Source organism: Neovison vison, chromosome 4, assembly GCF_020171115.1.
Source record: "Neovison vison isolate M4711 chromosome 4, ASM_NN_V1, whole genome shotgun sequence".
Classification (NCBI taxonomy): Eukaryota; Metazoa; Chordata; class Mammalia; order Carnivora; family Mustelidae; genus Neogale; species Neogale vison.
Window position 1 is genome coordinate 17,024,533 of NC_058094.1, and position 15,504 is coordinate 17,040,036.

General features: G+C 37.6%; 1 protein-coding gene across 1 annotated transcript in view; it reads left to right on the forward strand.

Annotated features, from left to right (window-relative positions):
• The window catches only part of ATAD2 (ATPase family AAA domain containing 2), a 68,354-nt gene extending 53,257 nt beyond the window's left edge, over nt 1-15,097 (forward strand). The window contains exons 20-28 of the mRNA XM_044245001.1: nt 1,085-1,220; nt 2,189-2,385; nt 3,174-3,333; nt 6,066-6,188; nt 6,315-6,458; nt 7,982-8,377; nt 11,585-11,718; nt 13,026-13,154; nt 14,194-15,097. Of these exons, the coding sequence (XP_044100936.1) occupies nt 1,085-1,220; nt 2,189-2,385; nt 3,174-3,333; nt 6,066-6,188; nt 6,315-6,458; nt 7,982-8,377; nt 11,585-11,718; nt 13,026-13,154; nt 14,194-14,238 (1,464 nt within the window). The 3' untranslated portion in view covers nt 14,239-15,097. The remainder of the gene's footprint in view (nt 1-1,084; nt 1,221-2,188; nt 2,386-3,173; nt 3,334-6,065; nt 6,189-6,314; nt 6,459-7,981; nt 8,378-11,584; nt 11,719-13,025; nt 13,155-14,193) is intronic.
• Nucleotides 15,098-15,504: the final 407 nt, after the last annotated feature.

Genomic DNA, 15,504 nt, shown 5'->3' on the forward strand with positions numbered 1-15,504 from the left:
TTCTCTCTGAATTTTTACATACCTTGTATAAGTGGAATCATATGGTATTTGACCTTTTGTGACTGGCTTATTTCACTTAGCATGTTTTCAAACTTCATCTACGTTGTAGCATGCATTACAATTCCACTCCTTCTTAAGGTTGCATAATACTCCATTTTATGTATATATCACATTTTTTATATTCATCTGGTGATGAACATTGGGATTGTCTCTGCCTCTTGCCTACTATGAATAATCCTGCTGTGATCATTGGTATACAAGTATGTGTTTGAGTGGTGGGTTTTGGTGGGTTATTTTATTTTATTTTTTTTTTTCAGCTCTTCATATCTGTATACTGGATTACATGGCAATTCTATGTTTTCCACAGAGGCTGCACCATTTTAACATTCCATTCGCTCAGGGGTTCTAACTTTTCTACATCATCACCAGCACTTGTTATTTTCTAGCCTTTACTATTTTTTTTTTCTTTTTAAAGATTTCATTTTTAAGTAATTTCTCCACCCATGGTAGGGCTCAAAACTCATAACCGCGAGATCAAGAGCTGCATGGTCTACGAACTGAGCCAGCCAGCGTATCTCACTTGGGTTGTGAAAGTGAATCAGCCGATCTCAGAAAAGCCCTTCAAATTAAATATTGCCATGTCAGTTGCCACATGAATTATATGTTGGAGTCTTGAATTTTAAAGAAGATCCCATATATTTTAGTTCCTAATCTGTTGCATACGTCTTTTATATGTAACTCCAGCATACATAAAAGATCTGTGTTTTAAAAACATCTCTTTCTTAAACAGTTCAGGTCATTAAAAATATGTGTGTAGGGGCGCCTGGGTGGCTCAGTGGGTTAAAGCTTCTTCTGCCTTTGGCTCAGATCGTGATCTCAGGGTCCTGGGATAGAGCCCCACATCAGGCTCTCTACTCAGCAGGGAGCCTGCTTCCCCCTGCCTCTCTGCCTACTTGTGATCTCTGTCAAATAAATAAAATCTCTTAAAAAAAAAAAATGCGTGTAATAACCTACTGTTGCATTGATTGATATTTACATAGTATTGTGCATACACATATGTAATGCATATATTTTCTCCTTTAAGGTGCAAGAATTGTTTATCCGTGATTATGGAGAAATTTTCAATGTCCAGTTACCTGGTAAAGAAGAAAGAACAAAATTTTTTGAAGATCTAATTCTAAAGCAAGCTGCTAAGCCTCCTTTATCAAAGAAGAAAGCAGGTTAGTTTATCAGAATTTGACATATAATAATTTTGAGAAAGTGGGAATAAAATATTAATGGCATCATCATCTTCTAATAACACAAACTCAAAACTTCAGTCATTAGGTTTGCTTACATGTCTCTAAGCTTCCCATTAGAGTGTACAAGGCCTTTCCTAGTGTAGTCCTAGTCCATGGAGAATTTGAGCTGGAATTCATAGCAAAGCTCCAGCCCGTCTGCTCAAGCCCATTTTTGGCACATTTGTTCTCCCCACCTTCCCCCGTCTCTTTCTTCGCAAAACACTCTGTCTTTACACTACATGCAACATATTCTTGTCTTTTCGTAATTTCATTTATGCTTGCTCTCTGTCATCAATGTTTCTACCCTTCTTGCCTATTTCTGCCTAAGGAACCACTTGTCCTACTAGAACTCATTTTTCCCTCCTTCACAGAGCTAGGCAAAATTAATTTTCTACCATTATGACCCATTGTACTTTTTTTCATCCTACTGATATGACATTAGTGATGTGATCATTGTCTTACCCCCTTATAGATTGTCAATTTGTTGGGGCAGCACTCTCATATGCCTTCTTTTATCCTGAGTATTCAGTGCATGTCTGTTTAAACAAAATTAAACTTATTACATTGGAAACATACCACAACTTTTTATTAGTTCAGAAATTAACTAGTGAAAAGCTTTTTTAATAGAATTTTCTTGTGCTGGAAATAATGCATTTTCAAAGTTTTAATAGCCTCTTAAATGATTTTAAAATGGAAAAGAGGTAATGACCTAGGAATTAACATTAAAAATTACAAATTACCAGTTGGAGGGGAACTAGAGATAGAGATTATGGTAGCACTTGAGTATTTCAAATCCTCTAAATCCCAGCAGATGTGAGGAGGATAGTCCCTGAAGCTTGACCACTGAATCATTTGTCACTCTTGTTGTGATGGGAGAGTAGTAACTAAAATCTTGCATTCACGTGAAGTTTTGCAGGCCTTGGAGGTACTCCCTGTAGCACCACCACCTGAGCCAAGACCGCTGACAGCAGAAGAAGTGAAACGACTAGAAGAACAAGAGGAAGATACCTTTAGAGAACTGAGGATTTTCTTGAGGAATGTTACACATAGGCTTGCTATTGACAAGCGATTCCGAGTATTTACTAAACCTGTTGACCCTGATGAGGTATTGATTTAATCTTTGGCTCGAATGTGTTCTAAACTATAATGAACTAGAGAATATTTGAGTTGTTTATGTGGTTCCCTGTCTACTCTCTGAGCTTATTTTATGTAGAATATACTGAGTGGTGTCCTAACCACGTGGAGGCTTCAAAGCTATGCGTAATGCATTTTTCTTTCCTCTAAAGAGTAGTCAGTTAACTTTGTCTGCCAACCCAAACATTCTAGACGTGATTTAAGATTGACTTAATGCGGAGGGGTGGGAGGTTGGGGTACCAGGTGGTGGGTATTATAGAGGGCACAGCTTGCATGGAGCACTGGGTGTGGTGAAAAATAATGAATACTGTTTTTCTGAAAATAAATAAATTGAAAAAAAAAGTGATCATTTCAGAGAGAACAGTAGAATTCTGTTGAACATTGAAAAAATACTCTAGAATAAAATTTGAATAAAAAAAAAAAGATTGACTTAATGCTACATAATATTATTGTGACCTACATGGTTTGGAGTGAGTTAGAGAGTAAAGCTGAAGTCTTAAGTTGACATTGAAGGATGGGTGACATTTGGATAAGGAAAGAGGAATAAGATATTACTGGAGATATAAGTGCCCAAGAACAGAAGTAAATACAAAACAAAACCAGCTTTAAATAGAGTCAAAGGTTTCATATTAATACATTATTGTTATTTCTTATGTATTTATTCTCTCTCCCCTGTATTGCCTGGCAGAGCAACTGGACTCAGATGTTTTTTTATGTTCAGAGTTAACTTAGTGATTTGGTCATTTGCTTGAATTTTAGGTTCCTGATTATGTCACTGTGATAAAGCAACCAATGGACCTTTCATCTGTAATCAGTAAAATTGATCTCCACAAGTATCTGACTGTGAAAGACTATTTGAGTGATATTGATCTAATCTGTAGTAATGCTTTAGAATACAATCCAGATAGAGATCCTGGAGGTGAGCATTAGTGGGTTTTTTCCCCCTGGGGGGTGGAACAGGGACCGCTAACATGTAGTGAGGTGACATATTATAAACATTTTATATCCACAGTGCCATTCAATACAAGATTATTCTCATTTTACAGTTGATGAAAATGAATTTTAAAAACTTAGGGGGTGCCTGGGTGGCTCAGTGGATTAAAGCCTCTGCCTTCGGCTCAGGTCATGATCCCAGGGTCCTGGGATTGAGCCCCACATTGGGCTCTCTGCTTAGCAGGGAGCCTGCTTCCTCCTCTCTCTCTGCCTGCCTCTCTGCCTACTTGTGATCTCTGTCAAATAAGTAAGTGAAATCTTTAAGGAAAAAATAAAAAACTTGGGATTATACTGCCAGAAAGTGGCAGAGGCAGAATTTGAATGCAGGTTTCTTTGACTACAGAATACCCGTATTTACAGTTCCGTGGCCTACCTTCTAATGACACAGAATTGTACAACAACTTCACTTCTTTCCTTTGTTTATCAGCACTCTTTCTCCAAGTGGAAAATAAACACTCTGCAATAAAAAAGGTTTAAAAGAATTTTCTTAGTTAAGACCACTGTGATTTTTATTACAGAAGTAATATAGGATACTTGCTTTTTTTTTTTTTTTTTTTTAAGATTTATTTTAGAGAGAGAGAGAGCAGTGAGAAGGGCAGAGTCTCAAGTAGACGCTGCGTGGAGTCTGATGCGGGGCTCCATCTCAGGACCATGAGATCATGACCTGAGCCAGAACCAAGTTGGACACTTCACTGAGCCACCCCGATACCCCAACTTGCTAATATTTTAAAAACCAAACCCTCTAGATTCATTATGGTGATCACTTCATAATGTATATAAATGTTGAATCACTGTGTTGTACGTTTGAAACTCATATAATATTGTAAGTCATCCATACTTCATAAGTCCCTCATTTCCTCTCTCCAGAGGTGGACACTGTTAAGTTTGGGGATATCTTTTTAGACCTTTTCTATACCTATACCTAATCTGTCCTCCCCTATGCAATCTATTAAAAAAATAAAATTTACAGAGTAAGGGATTTTTAATGACTTATTTGTTCTTATATATAATGATATAGTCAACCATATATTTGATATACACTTACTCATATCCAAAAATATTTTTCTTAAAATATTAAATATTGACAAGTAAATATTGAATGTATTTACACTTATAACTATATTAATATATAATAATATAAATAAAATTTTAAATTTTTCTAAGATATTTCTTTTTTTTTTAAGATTTTATTTATTTATTTGACAGAGATCACTAGTAGACAGAGAGGCAGGCAGGTGCTAGGGGTGGGGAAGCAGGCTCCCTGCTGAGCAGAGAGCCCAATGCAGGGCTCGAACCCAGGACTCTGGGATCATGACCTGGGCGGAAGGCAGAGGCTTTAACCCGCTAAGCCACCCAGGCACCCCAAAATATTTCCTAGAATATTTCTTTTTCCTAGCTTACTATTTTTGTTTTATGGGTAGTGTCCTTAACACTATCGGTGGATAATACTTTTAATAGTCCTGTTTGCTATGTTAACCCCTTCCCCCAGTACGGTGGCTTTCTGTTTTTCTAGTTGGTAGTGTTTATAAATTAGGCCAATTAGCATAGGGACCTACTGAAAGTTTCTTTGACAATTGAAAAGCTCACTGTTCTGCTCTGGGGCCTCTGCCCTCAGCTCCCCTAGGCTTTTCCCTACAGTTCAGAGTTCTGTAGGTTCATGCTGGGGAGCAGGCTCCCAACCTGAGAACCCTTGACTGTAGAAGGAAGGAAGCATTTATGCCGGCGGCTGTATCATGGCAGTCACGCTGCTGCCACGTCTCCCGTCCATGTGACAACCTAAATGACGTGAGACCGTGGTGTGCCTGTAGCCGCAGTCAGCTTCTCCTTACAGGCCTGTTAGGATGCAGCTTGCAAGGCCCCATCCTCATTGTGTCTGATTCTGTAGATGCAGGGTAGAATGTGAGAATTTACATTTCTGACAAGTTTCCACGCAACGCTGATGCTGCCACACCAGGGGAACCAGGGCTTAGACTTTTGCCTGTGCCTTTCTTCAAGCCCAAATGCCACGTTCGAAATCCCCTGAAGAATCCTTCTGACGTGACAGCTGTTGCTGCCAGCGCTAAGCTGGGTGTGAACAGTGCAGCCTGCTGCCCTGGGAGGGAGCCCATCCAGTTGTTCAAGCAATTTTACATTCGCCCATTACCTGCCCTCAGCCTCAAAGCATGTTCCGGTTCACAGTGCTTGGGCTCTTGAGTAGAGGGGCATGTCCAGTGTTTCCTGTGTCAGTTTCTGTTCCGTTGTCTGTTTAGTTTCTCTGTCAGTGCAATAGCATCCTATCTTCTAAAATTCCTTTACGTCTCTAGCTCAGTAATGACATCAGTAGCCTTCCTTGCTGTTTTTGTTGTCATCATGTTGTTGTATAGTCTCGCTGTTGATTGATTGTTGTTTTTTGTTGTTGTTGTTGTTTTTATGATATTTCAAGGGGAGCTAGATAGGACGAAGCAATAAAATCGTTCAGGTTCAGTCTGCTATATTGAATCGGATGTTCAGAACATTAGAGTAACAGTAAAAACAGAATGATACAATTGCAGTAACACAATTCATGGTAAAAGTAAAAAAGGAATTTTAGTGACTATGATCTTAACTCAACATGTTGAGTTTATTTTTGGTAAATTATTAAAAGTGATTTTAAAGTTGAATTCTTTATTCATTTCTCAGATCGTCTTATTAGGCATAGAGCCTGTGCTTTAAGAGACACTGCCTATGCCATAATTAAAGAAGAACTTGATGAAGACTTTGAGCAGCTTTGTGAAGAAATTCAGGAGTCTAGGAAGAAGAGAGGTAGGAAAATGATGTGGCATCAGAAAAAAGATGCTTCCGATGTAGTGTACTGAGTCCTTTACATTAACCCTTCAGATAATTTTGAAATCTGGACATTTGACTTGATATCCCATGTCTATTTATAAGGTTGTAGCTCCTCCAAGTATGCCCCATCTTACTATCATGTGATGCCAAAGCAAAATTCCACCTCTGCCGGTGAGAAAAGATCAGATCCAGAGCAAAATGAAAAACTCAAGACAACCAGTACTCCTGTGGCTTGCAGTACTCCTGGTAAGTGCCCTCAGGTAGCTTTTCCTTAATGAAACTAGCCTTTATTTTCTGCTGATGCCATTTACTTTCTCCTTAGTCTCCTCTATTTATATCGATGCAATAAATTGCTTTGATTTTGTTAATGTTAAGGCAACTTTGCAGTCTTGAAATAAATCCAGGTTTCTATGATACACCACTTGTGGTCCCAGTCACCATCACTTAATGCAGATTGACTGATTTGAAATTGATTTTCATTTCTATAAATTCTAGTCTATTTCCTCTTCCTCCTTATTCTTAGAGTATAACTCCAGAGGGTACTAACCCAGAGCCCATGGTTTTTCCCAAGGCCTGCCTTCCTTGGCAGGCTCTTAATTCCAGTTTCGGGTCTTTAAGCCCTGTGAATGCCCCAACTCTTCAGCAACTTAGACTCTCAGTTATTCAATTGTTTTTCCAGATTCTGTATCATAATTCCTCAGTGCCTTGTTAGATCTCAGATGCTTTTAAATAGAATTTTTAAAATTCTGTGTGTGTGTGTGTGTGTGTGTGTGTGTGTGTGTGTGTTGCTGGGGTTGGAACATTACGTATTGCATGCTTGTCCATCCTGGGGTGGTTTGAGATTGGTGGAGTAAGCCTTCTTTTATAAAATGGGAGTAGGCAGCTGAGAAAGGGAGAATGAGAAGGGCAGAGGAGCAAGAGACCTGTACTACCAGATGCTCTTGGGTCAGACCAGCCTTGAGCAAGTAGATATATATATGGAAATTGAGCACATAGAAATTGTCTCCTTTAAAACAGTCCATCCCTAGCTGTATACCCAGCAGGACTGCATACATTATGTTCGCTGAAAGACATGTATGAGAATGTGCTTAGAACCAGTATTTATAATAGCCCCAAACTGGGACCCACCCAAATGTTCATCAACAATAGAATGGGGAAATATGGATTTATTATACAACAGTGAGAATGACTCAAATGCGAGCACGTGCAACAGTGTGGGTGATTTTCCCAAACAGAATATTACAGTGTAGTTACTCTGTACCTGGCCCAGGCGGAATGTTTCAACTTTGTTTTCTCCATCTGTGAAACAATGTTGATAATGGTAGCAAACCCGGCCAGGTGAAAGTGAAATTTCAGGGGGTTGGTACACGCATAAAGAGAAGAGTCCCCACTATGTGGTCCTACACAAGTGTAGGCCAGTTTTAGTCTTGCCGTTCCTCCAGTTCCTTCCTCATACTCCCGCCACAGCGATTGTTGTAATAGAGTCATCAGACAGTTCGTGTCATCGCCCTCCTTAAAGTTATTCTGGATAAAATCCACACTCCTTGGAATGACACGGTATTGCCACGTGTTATTGCCTGCCTTCTCTCAGTACTTGCTACCCTTCTTGCTGTGTTCCAGCCGTTAAAAAAAACTACAGCAATGTCTCAAATTCTCTACCTTCTTAGATCACAGGAGGTATTTCCCGCCCCCCCACAACTTGCTTAGACCTTGGGAAATTTTCCAATTGTCCAATGTTCTTTTATCCTTTTTCTTCAAATTCTTTGAAGCTCAGCTGAAGAGAAAAATCCGCAAAAAGTCAAAGTGGTACTTGGGCACCATAACAAAACGAAGGAGGATTTCACAGGTGAAAGATGAGAGCCAGAATGTCACAGACGACAAAATTGAGAGTGATACAGAGGAAAATCAAGATACAAGTGTAGACCACAATGAGACTGGAAACACAGGAGAGTCCTCAGTAGAAGAAAATGAGAAACACCAAAATGCCTCTGAAAGCAAAATAGAATTGGGAAATAACAATTCAAGTGTCTGTGGTATTGAGAACGAACTTGAAGAATCTGGGAAGACCACAGGATGCACAGAAGTGAGGAAAGATAAAATTATTTGCAATGGAGAGGCTTCTGGTTCTCAGATAATAGATATTTCTGATGAAAATGAAGCAAAAGGTAAGTCTTACTCAAGCAACTTACTAATTTTAATTTTAAAAGATGTTTTAGGGCACCTGGGGGGCACAGTTTGCTGAGTGTCTGACTCTTGGTTTCAGCCCGAGGTGGCAATCTCAGGTTCGTGAGGTGGCTCCGCACTCAGTTCAGTCCTCTTGGGATTCTCTCTGCCTCTGCCCCTCCCGCTCATATTCTACCCCCTCTCTCAAATAAATACATAAATCTTCAAAAAAAAAAAAAAAACTCAAAATTTTTAAATGACTAATTACCATCTCAGTTTATTATTTTTCCTTGTCTTTCAGAATGCAGGTGTAAATTAGGAAAAATAGCAATTTCCTTACTTGGTAACTATAGAACTTGTAAATCACTGTCGTTAAAAGCACAAGGTAGCATCAAATAGACCTGGATTTGAGTCCTAGTCTCTACTTAGTAACTTGTGACCTTGGACAAGGTTTTGACCAATCACTATCGGTTTTCTCTTCTGTAAAATTGGGGTAGATAGTGGTCAGGTAATGAAGTATTTTGAAACTTGAATAAAATAATCCATCTAAAGCATGTAGCAAAGTGCTTGGCTATACAGTTTTCAAAAACTGGCAGGATAGCCTCTTCTTTTTAAGCAAAATCAGCAGTTTTCTGTAGTTCTGGCTGAGTGATATAGAACAAATGTTACTCACCCCCATCATTGCTCTGTTTCTATTGTAGGTTAAGTCCAAGATTATTTATATTTATTCTAATGATCTTTCCACCAAAGGTTTTCATTTAAAATTGTCTTCTGTCTGGATCTTCTTGGATCCTTAGCAGTAGATTTGTTTGGATTTTGGACAAGTCAAACAAGTAAAAAGCAAAAAGAAGAGTAACAGTTAAAAATTTATTTTGGTGGGACGCCTGGGTGGTTCAGTTGGTTGGACGACTGCCTTCGGCTCAGGGCGTGATCCTGGAGTCCCGGGATCGAGTCCCACATCGGGCTCCCAGCTCCATGGGGAGTCTGCTTCGCTCTCTGACCTTCTCCTCGCTCATGCTCTCTCTCACAAATAAATAAATAAAATCTTTAAAAAAAAAAAATTTATTTTGGTCAGAAACAAGTATTGATGATGAGACTGGTTTTGTTTTTTTTTTTTTAATTTATTTTTTATTTATTTTCAGCATAACAGTATTTGTTATTTTTGCACCACACCCAGTGCTCCATGCAATCTGTGCCCTCTCTAATACCCACCACCTGGTACCCCGACCTCCCACCCTCGGATGGTTTTTCAAAACCCTCAGATTGTTTTTCAGAGTCCATAGTCTCTCATGGTTCACCTCCCCTTCCAATTTCCCCCAACTTCCTTCTCTGTATCTCCCCATGTCCTCCATGCTATTTGTTATGCTCCACAAATAAGTGAAACCATATGATAATATGACTCTCTCTGCTTGACTTATTTCACTCAGCATAATCTCTTCCAGTCCCGTCCATGTTGCTACAAAAGTTGGGTATTCGTCCTTTCTAATGGAGGCATCATACTCCATAGTGTATATGGACCACATCTTCCTTATCCATTCGTCCGTTGAAGGGCATCTTGGTTCTTTCCATAGCTTGGTGACCGTGGCCATTGCTGCTATCAACATTGGGGTACAGATGGCCCTTCTTTTCACGACATCTGTATCTTTGGGGTAAATACCCAGTAGTGCAATGGCAGGGTCATGGGGAAGTTCTATTTTTAATTTCTTGAGGAATCTCCACACTGTTCTCCAAAGAGGCTGCACCAACTTGCATTCCCACCAATAGTCGAAGAGGGTTCCCCTTTCTCCACATCCCCTCCAACACATGTTGTTTCCTGTCTTGCTAATTTTGGCCATTCTAACTGGTGTAAGGTGATATCTCAATGTGCTTTTTGAATCTCCCTGATGGCTAGTGATGATGAACATTTTTTCATGTGTCTGATAGCCATTTGTATGTCTTCATTGGAGAAATGTCTTTTCATATCTTCTGCCCATTTTTTGATATGATTGTCTGTTTTGTGTGTGTTGAGTTTGAGGTGTTCTTTATAGATCCTGGATATCAACCTTTTGTCTGTACTGTCATTTGCAAATATCTTCTCCCATTCCGTGGGTTGCCTCTTTGTTTTCTTGACTGCTTTCTTTGCTGTGCAGAAACAAGTATTGATGATGAGACTGGTGTTTTTTCAGTGGCTTAATAATTATGAGCAGTTCTTTTTCTAGGACTTCCTTGAAATGAGTGCTAGTGTGTTTGAAAAATCATAGCAGAATAGACATAGAGTATGGCCTTTTCAACATAAATATTTTATTTTATTTTACTTTTTTATTTTTTTTTTTAAGATTTTATTTATTTGACAGAGATCACAAGTAGGCAGGCAGGCAGAGAGAAAGGAGGAAGCAGGTTCCCTGCTGAGCAGAGAGCCCGATGCGGAGCTCCATCCCAGGACCCTGGGATCATGACCTGAGCTGAAGGCAGAGGCTTTAACCCACTGAGCCACCCAGTCGCCCCTCAATGTGGATATTTTAAATCTTAATCCTGTGGCTGTATAATATAGTATGTTTTGTTTGGATTCAGAATTGTTTTATTTTTCTTCTATCTTTCTTTTTTTTTAAGGACACTAAAGGGGGACAGGTACTTGTTTACATATCAGCAGATTTGGGTTCTTGTTCTGGCTCTTATAATAATTAGGTACATTGATCTTTTAAAAAATTCCTTCACCTCTCTTGGCTTCATTTTCCTTATCAGTGAGTAAATTATTCTAGCTCAGATAGGCAAACTTTTTCTGTAAAGGGACAGATGGTAAATATTTAGTGATAACAGTCTCTGTCCCAGCTACTCAACCCTGTTAGAAAAGCCACATTCACACACATGTAAAATGGGCATGGTTGTGTTCTAATTAGACCTTTTTATACCCATAGGGCATATTGGGCCTATCGATGGCAGTTTGCACCTCCCAGATTACTGAGGTCCCTTCCAGCTTTTACATTCTAGGATTGTTGTGCCCAACTAATTTAGTGCAAAGGATCCTGCTGAGGATCCTTTGAAATACTCCGTTTGAAAAGTAATTCTTTTTTTTTTTTTTTTTGAGAGTAGAAGTGGTAGCATCTTAATCTTACAGCAGAGCCAATAAACCAGAGTTGGTGATTATGTTTTAGTAAGTATGTCCTGCCTAATGTGTACTTTAAACATAATGTCTGTGAACCATGTAATAGTTACTAAACTTTTCATTCTAGAAATGTGTGTTCTGCGAATGACTCGAGCCAGACGTTCCCAAGTAGAACAGCAGCAGCTCATCAGTGTGGAAAAGGCTTTGGCAATTCTTTCCCAGCCTACACCCTCACTTGTTGTGGACCATGAACGACTAAAAGTATGTAAATTGAGATTGTAATGCTTTCATTGTGCAGATTAATAACAGAACCCACCAAAAATGAATTTGGGATAGAACGTTTTATCAATCTGACATGCAGTAAATAATGATCTTTAGTAAAAGGATGAACTTGGTATAGAATAATTTTCATAAAAGCAGTGTTTGGAGATGTCTAGTCTGTTGATATTCTGGTTTTTAACATACTTCTCTGCATTACTGATCCTGTACATTTTTTAAAAATTAATTTCTTTAGAGACAGAGGGTGAGTATGGAGGGTGGGGAGAGGGAGAGAATCTCAGACAGACTCCCCACCGAGCATGGGGCCCGTCGCAGGGCTCAGTCTCACAGTCTGTGAGATCCTGACCTGAGCCAAAACCAGGAGTCAGAGGCCCAACCAACTGAGCCACCCAAGTGCCCATACGTATTGTTTTTTGACCATCACCAGGGAACATTTAGCTGGTTTTTACTTAATCATAATGGCTTTTTTGTTTTGTTTTTTGTTTTGTTGTTGTTGTTTTGTTTTGTTTTTGTTAACTGAGAGGTAATGGCATATCCTTGTAGGCCCAGACTTAAGGAATCACAGAAATCTAGTGAGTCCATTTCAGTCCTTAAACACTGAGCAGATGGAGTTTTATAAAGTTCTTATAAAGATGGCTCTTTATAAGAAAAAGAACCAGGATACCTGTGTGGCACAGTCTGCTAAGTGTCCCACTCTGCATTTTGGCGTAGGACATGATCTTCGGGTCCTGAGATAGAGCCTCACGTTAAGCCCCACGTTGGGCTCCGCATTCAGCAGCGAGTCTACTTAAGTCTCTCTCCCTCCCCTTGTGCCCCTCACTCACTCAGTCACTCTCGCTCTCTCTTTCTCTAAAATAGATAAATAAGTCCTTTAAAAAAAAAAAAAGGAGTAATAAGGTGGCTCATCATTTATGTACTGTCTCCTTTGTTTCACATTATAATGTAATTGCATTGCCTTAAAATACCCTGCAAAAAATGTTGCTTTTTTTCTTATTAATCTAGTTTGAGCTTATATTTTAATTTGTCTCCAGAGATTTATGGCTAAAATTGCGATTGGCTACCTCCTCAGCTATAGTCTTTTTAGGTTGGGAGTTACCTAGAGCAGAGATCAGGACCACAGGATGATGGTTAAGTTAGCTACTGCTAAGTATCAGAGGTCACCGTGTCTCATCAAATAATTGGTCTGCCCTCTCTCTGGTTTATATGCTAAAAATTGCCCAAATCTTCAAAATTATAATATCTCGTGGAATTTATCTCTCATATGTGTAAACACTCATGTTTTCTTTTAGAATCTTTTGAAGACTGTTGTTAAAAAAAGTCAAGAATACAATATTTTCCAGTTGGAAAATTTATATGCAGTTATCAGCCAGTGTATTTATCAGCATCGCATGGACTATGACAAAACAACACTTATCCAGGTAAAGTAATCTATATAAGAAATTATAAAATTATTAGATGTTTTTTGTGTTGTTTTTTTTTTTTTTAAGATTTTATTTATTTATTTGACAGAGAGAAATCACAAGTAGACAGAGAGGCAGGCAGAGAGAGAGAGGGAAGCAGGCTCCCTGCTGAGCAGAGAGCCCGATGCGGGACTCGATCCCAGGACTCTGAGATCATGACCTGAGCTGAAGGCAGTGGCTTAACCCACTGAGCCACCCAGGCGCCCAAAATTATTAGATATTTTAAAGACCATTTTTAATATTTGGACTATGGATTATTTCCAGATACAACTAAGTTCTGTACTTTTAAAAATCTAGCACTTCACTGTTACGTTTCTTCAATAAACATTGGAACTATCGTATCAGTAGACTATGACAAAATCTGTTTTGTGTGTGTGTTAATGAAGATACACACCTCTTTTTCAGGATAGACTTAAGACAGACCTATGTCTCTTTACTTAGTCTTGCTTTGTAGTGGGCATTGATACTAATTTTTAAAAATAGATATTGGATAATAATAGTATAGTATAATATATCTGTAACTATGTAGTATTACATATCTATAATATGTTTACTATGTATCTATAGTATAATGTATTAGTAGGTACCTACTAATGTACCTACTAGTATATACATAGTAATTATTATTCCTACTAAGTATACTGTGGAACCTACATGGTATGATAGGTATGTAATATTAACACCTATAAATACAAAATATTAGTATCTGGAAATACACTAGTGCCTTAATTATAACTGTTTGAACTTAAGATGAATGCATCTCAGACGTATTTCAAAGGGATTTAAATAATGAAGTCCCATTGGTGATATCAGTTTATGTGATAGTCATAAATACTGACCTAAATTTCTATTTTAACTCTCAGATATATACATGGGTTAATATTCTTGAGGTTGTTGATGTAAAAAAAAAAAAAAAAAAAAAAGGCAATAGAGTGATGTTTCTTTAACTTTTTGCATACTGAAAGTTACTGTTTTTCCTTTTTTACCCTTTATCCAGAAAATGGAGCAAGAGGTAGAAAACTTCAGTTGTTCCAGATCATGATGTCCTGGTATTGAATATTCTTTATATTCAGTTGCTATTTAAGTCACCGTTGTCATGTCCGTATAACTGATGGAAGATGAAATCCTGCATCTTTAAGGAAAAGATTAAAATAGTAAATAAAAATATTTAAACTTTCCTGGTATTTATGTACATGTGTAAGATATATTACAGCTATAGCTGATAAATATTGGAAGTTTGATTAAACAAGTCACTGTAGTAATAGTAATTCTGTAGCATATTGGTAGTTGAAATGTATGGCCAGCTCTTAATAAAAGTTATTTTGCTAACTGATGTTTTATGGCACTTAAGAGTAATTAGTGACATTGACGTTTTTTTGTTTTAAGCACTTTTAAGGTTTTTCCTTCCTAAAAATATTGTCTTGTATCAGACTAAAAAACTAACTTAAGTATAGTGTCTTTGTGTCTTTGCCATCCTTTTGTCCTTTTTTTTCAGTGTCCATCTCCTGTTTGCTTTTAGCTTTCTCTCCCCATTTACTTAAAGGCCAGGGTTCAAGTCATCTGTGGGAAGGCCCCTGAACAACTTGTGTACTTGAATGTCAAAATTTAGATAAAAATTTTTATGATTCTAATTTGGGTTAATAAAGATTTTAAATATTTTTTGGTTTATTTTTGTGATTATACATGCAGCAAATGTATTAATAACTATTTTGTTAAATATCTTTTTAATAGCACAAAAGTTTTATATTTGAAAATTATATCTTTCTAAATTTGTGTTTAGGTTATATTCTATAGATAGCTTTTATATATAATTATATAAATATAAATATTATAAATTTTGTATTAATGATACCAAAAATACTTTTCTTTCTTAAAGCAATAAAGTCATTCACTGCCATGCATATTCTGTTGTTTTGTTTTTTCACAGAGATATTCTAATATTAGTTTGTAAAATAGTTGGAAACTTCCTTCAAAGGGAATAGGAGATAATGATCTCATATGAGAGATTCTGGATTCTAACACTGTTTCAGAGTTGAGTTGCCTTTTGTTGTTTATCTGGATATTGTATTTAAAGCTTTATAGAACCTAGTAATTTAGATACCTTAATTAATAGATATCCTCTTACATAATGCATAAAGCAATGGGGTACTGTAAAACCTTAAAGTGTGTAATTCTGTACTTACATATACACACATACTCATTTTTATTGAAGATTATAACTCCAGATACATCTTTTGTAGCTAGGATTTTATTTTGTATGTACAGCTTCTGTTATAAATTTTATATGTTATAAAGGTGAGAATTGTTT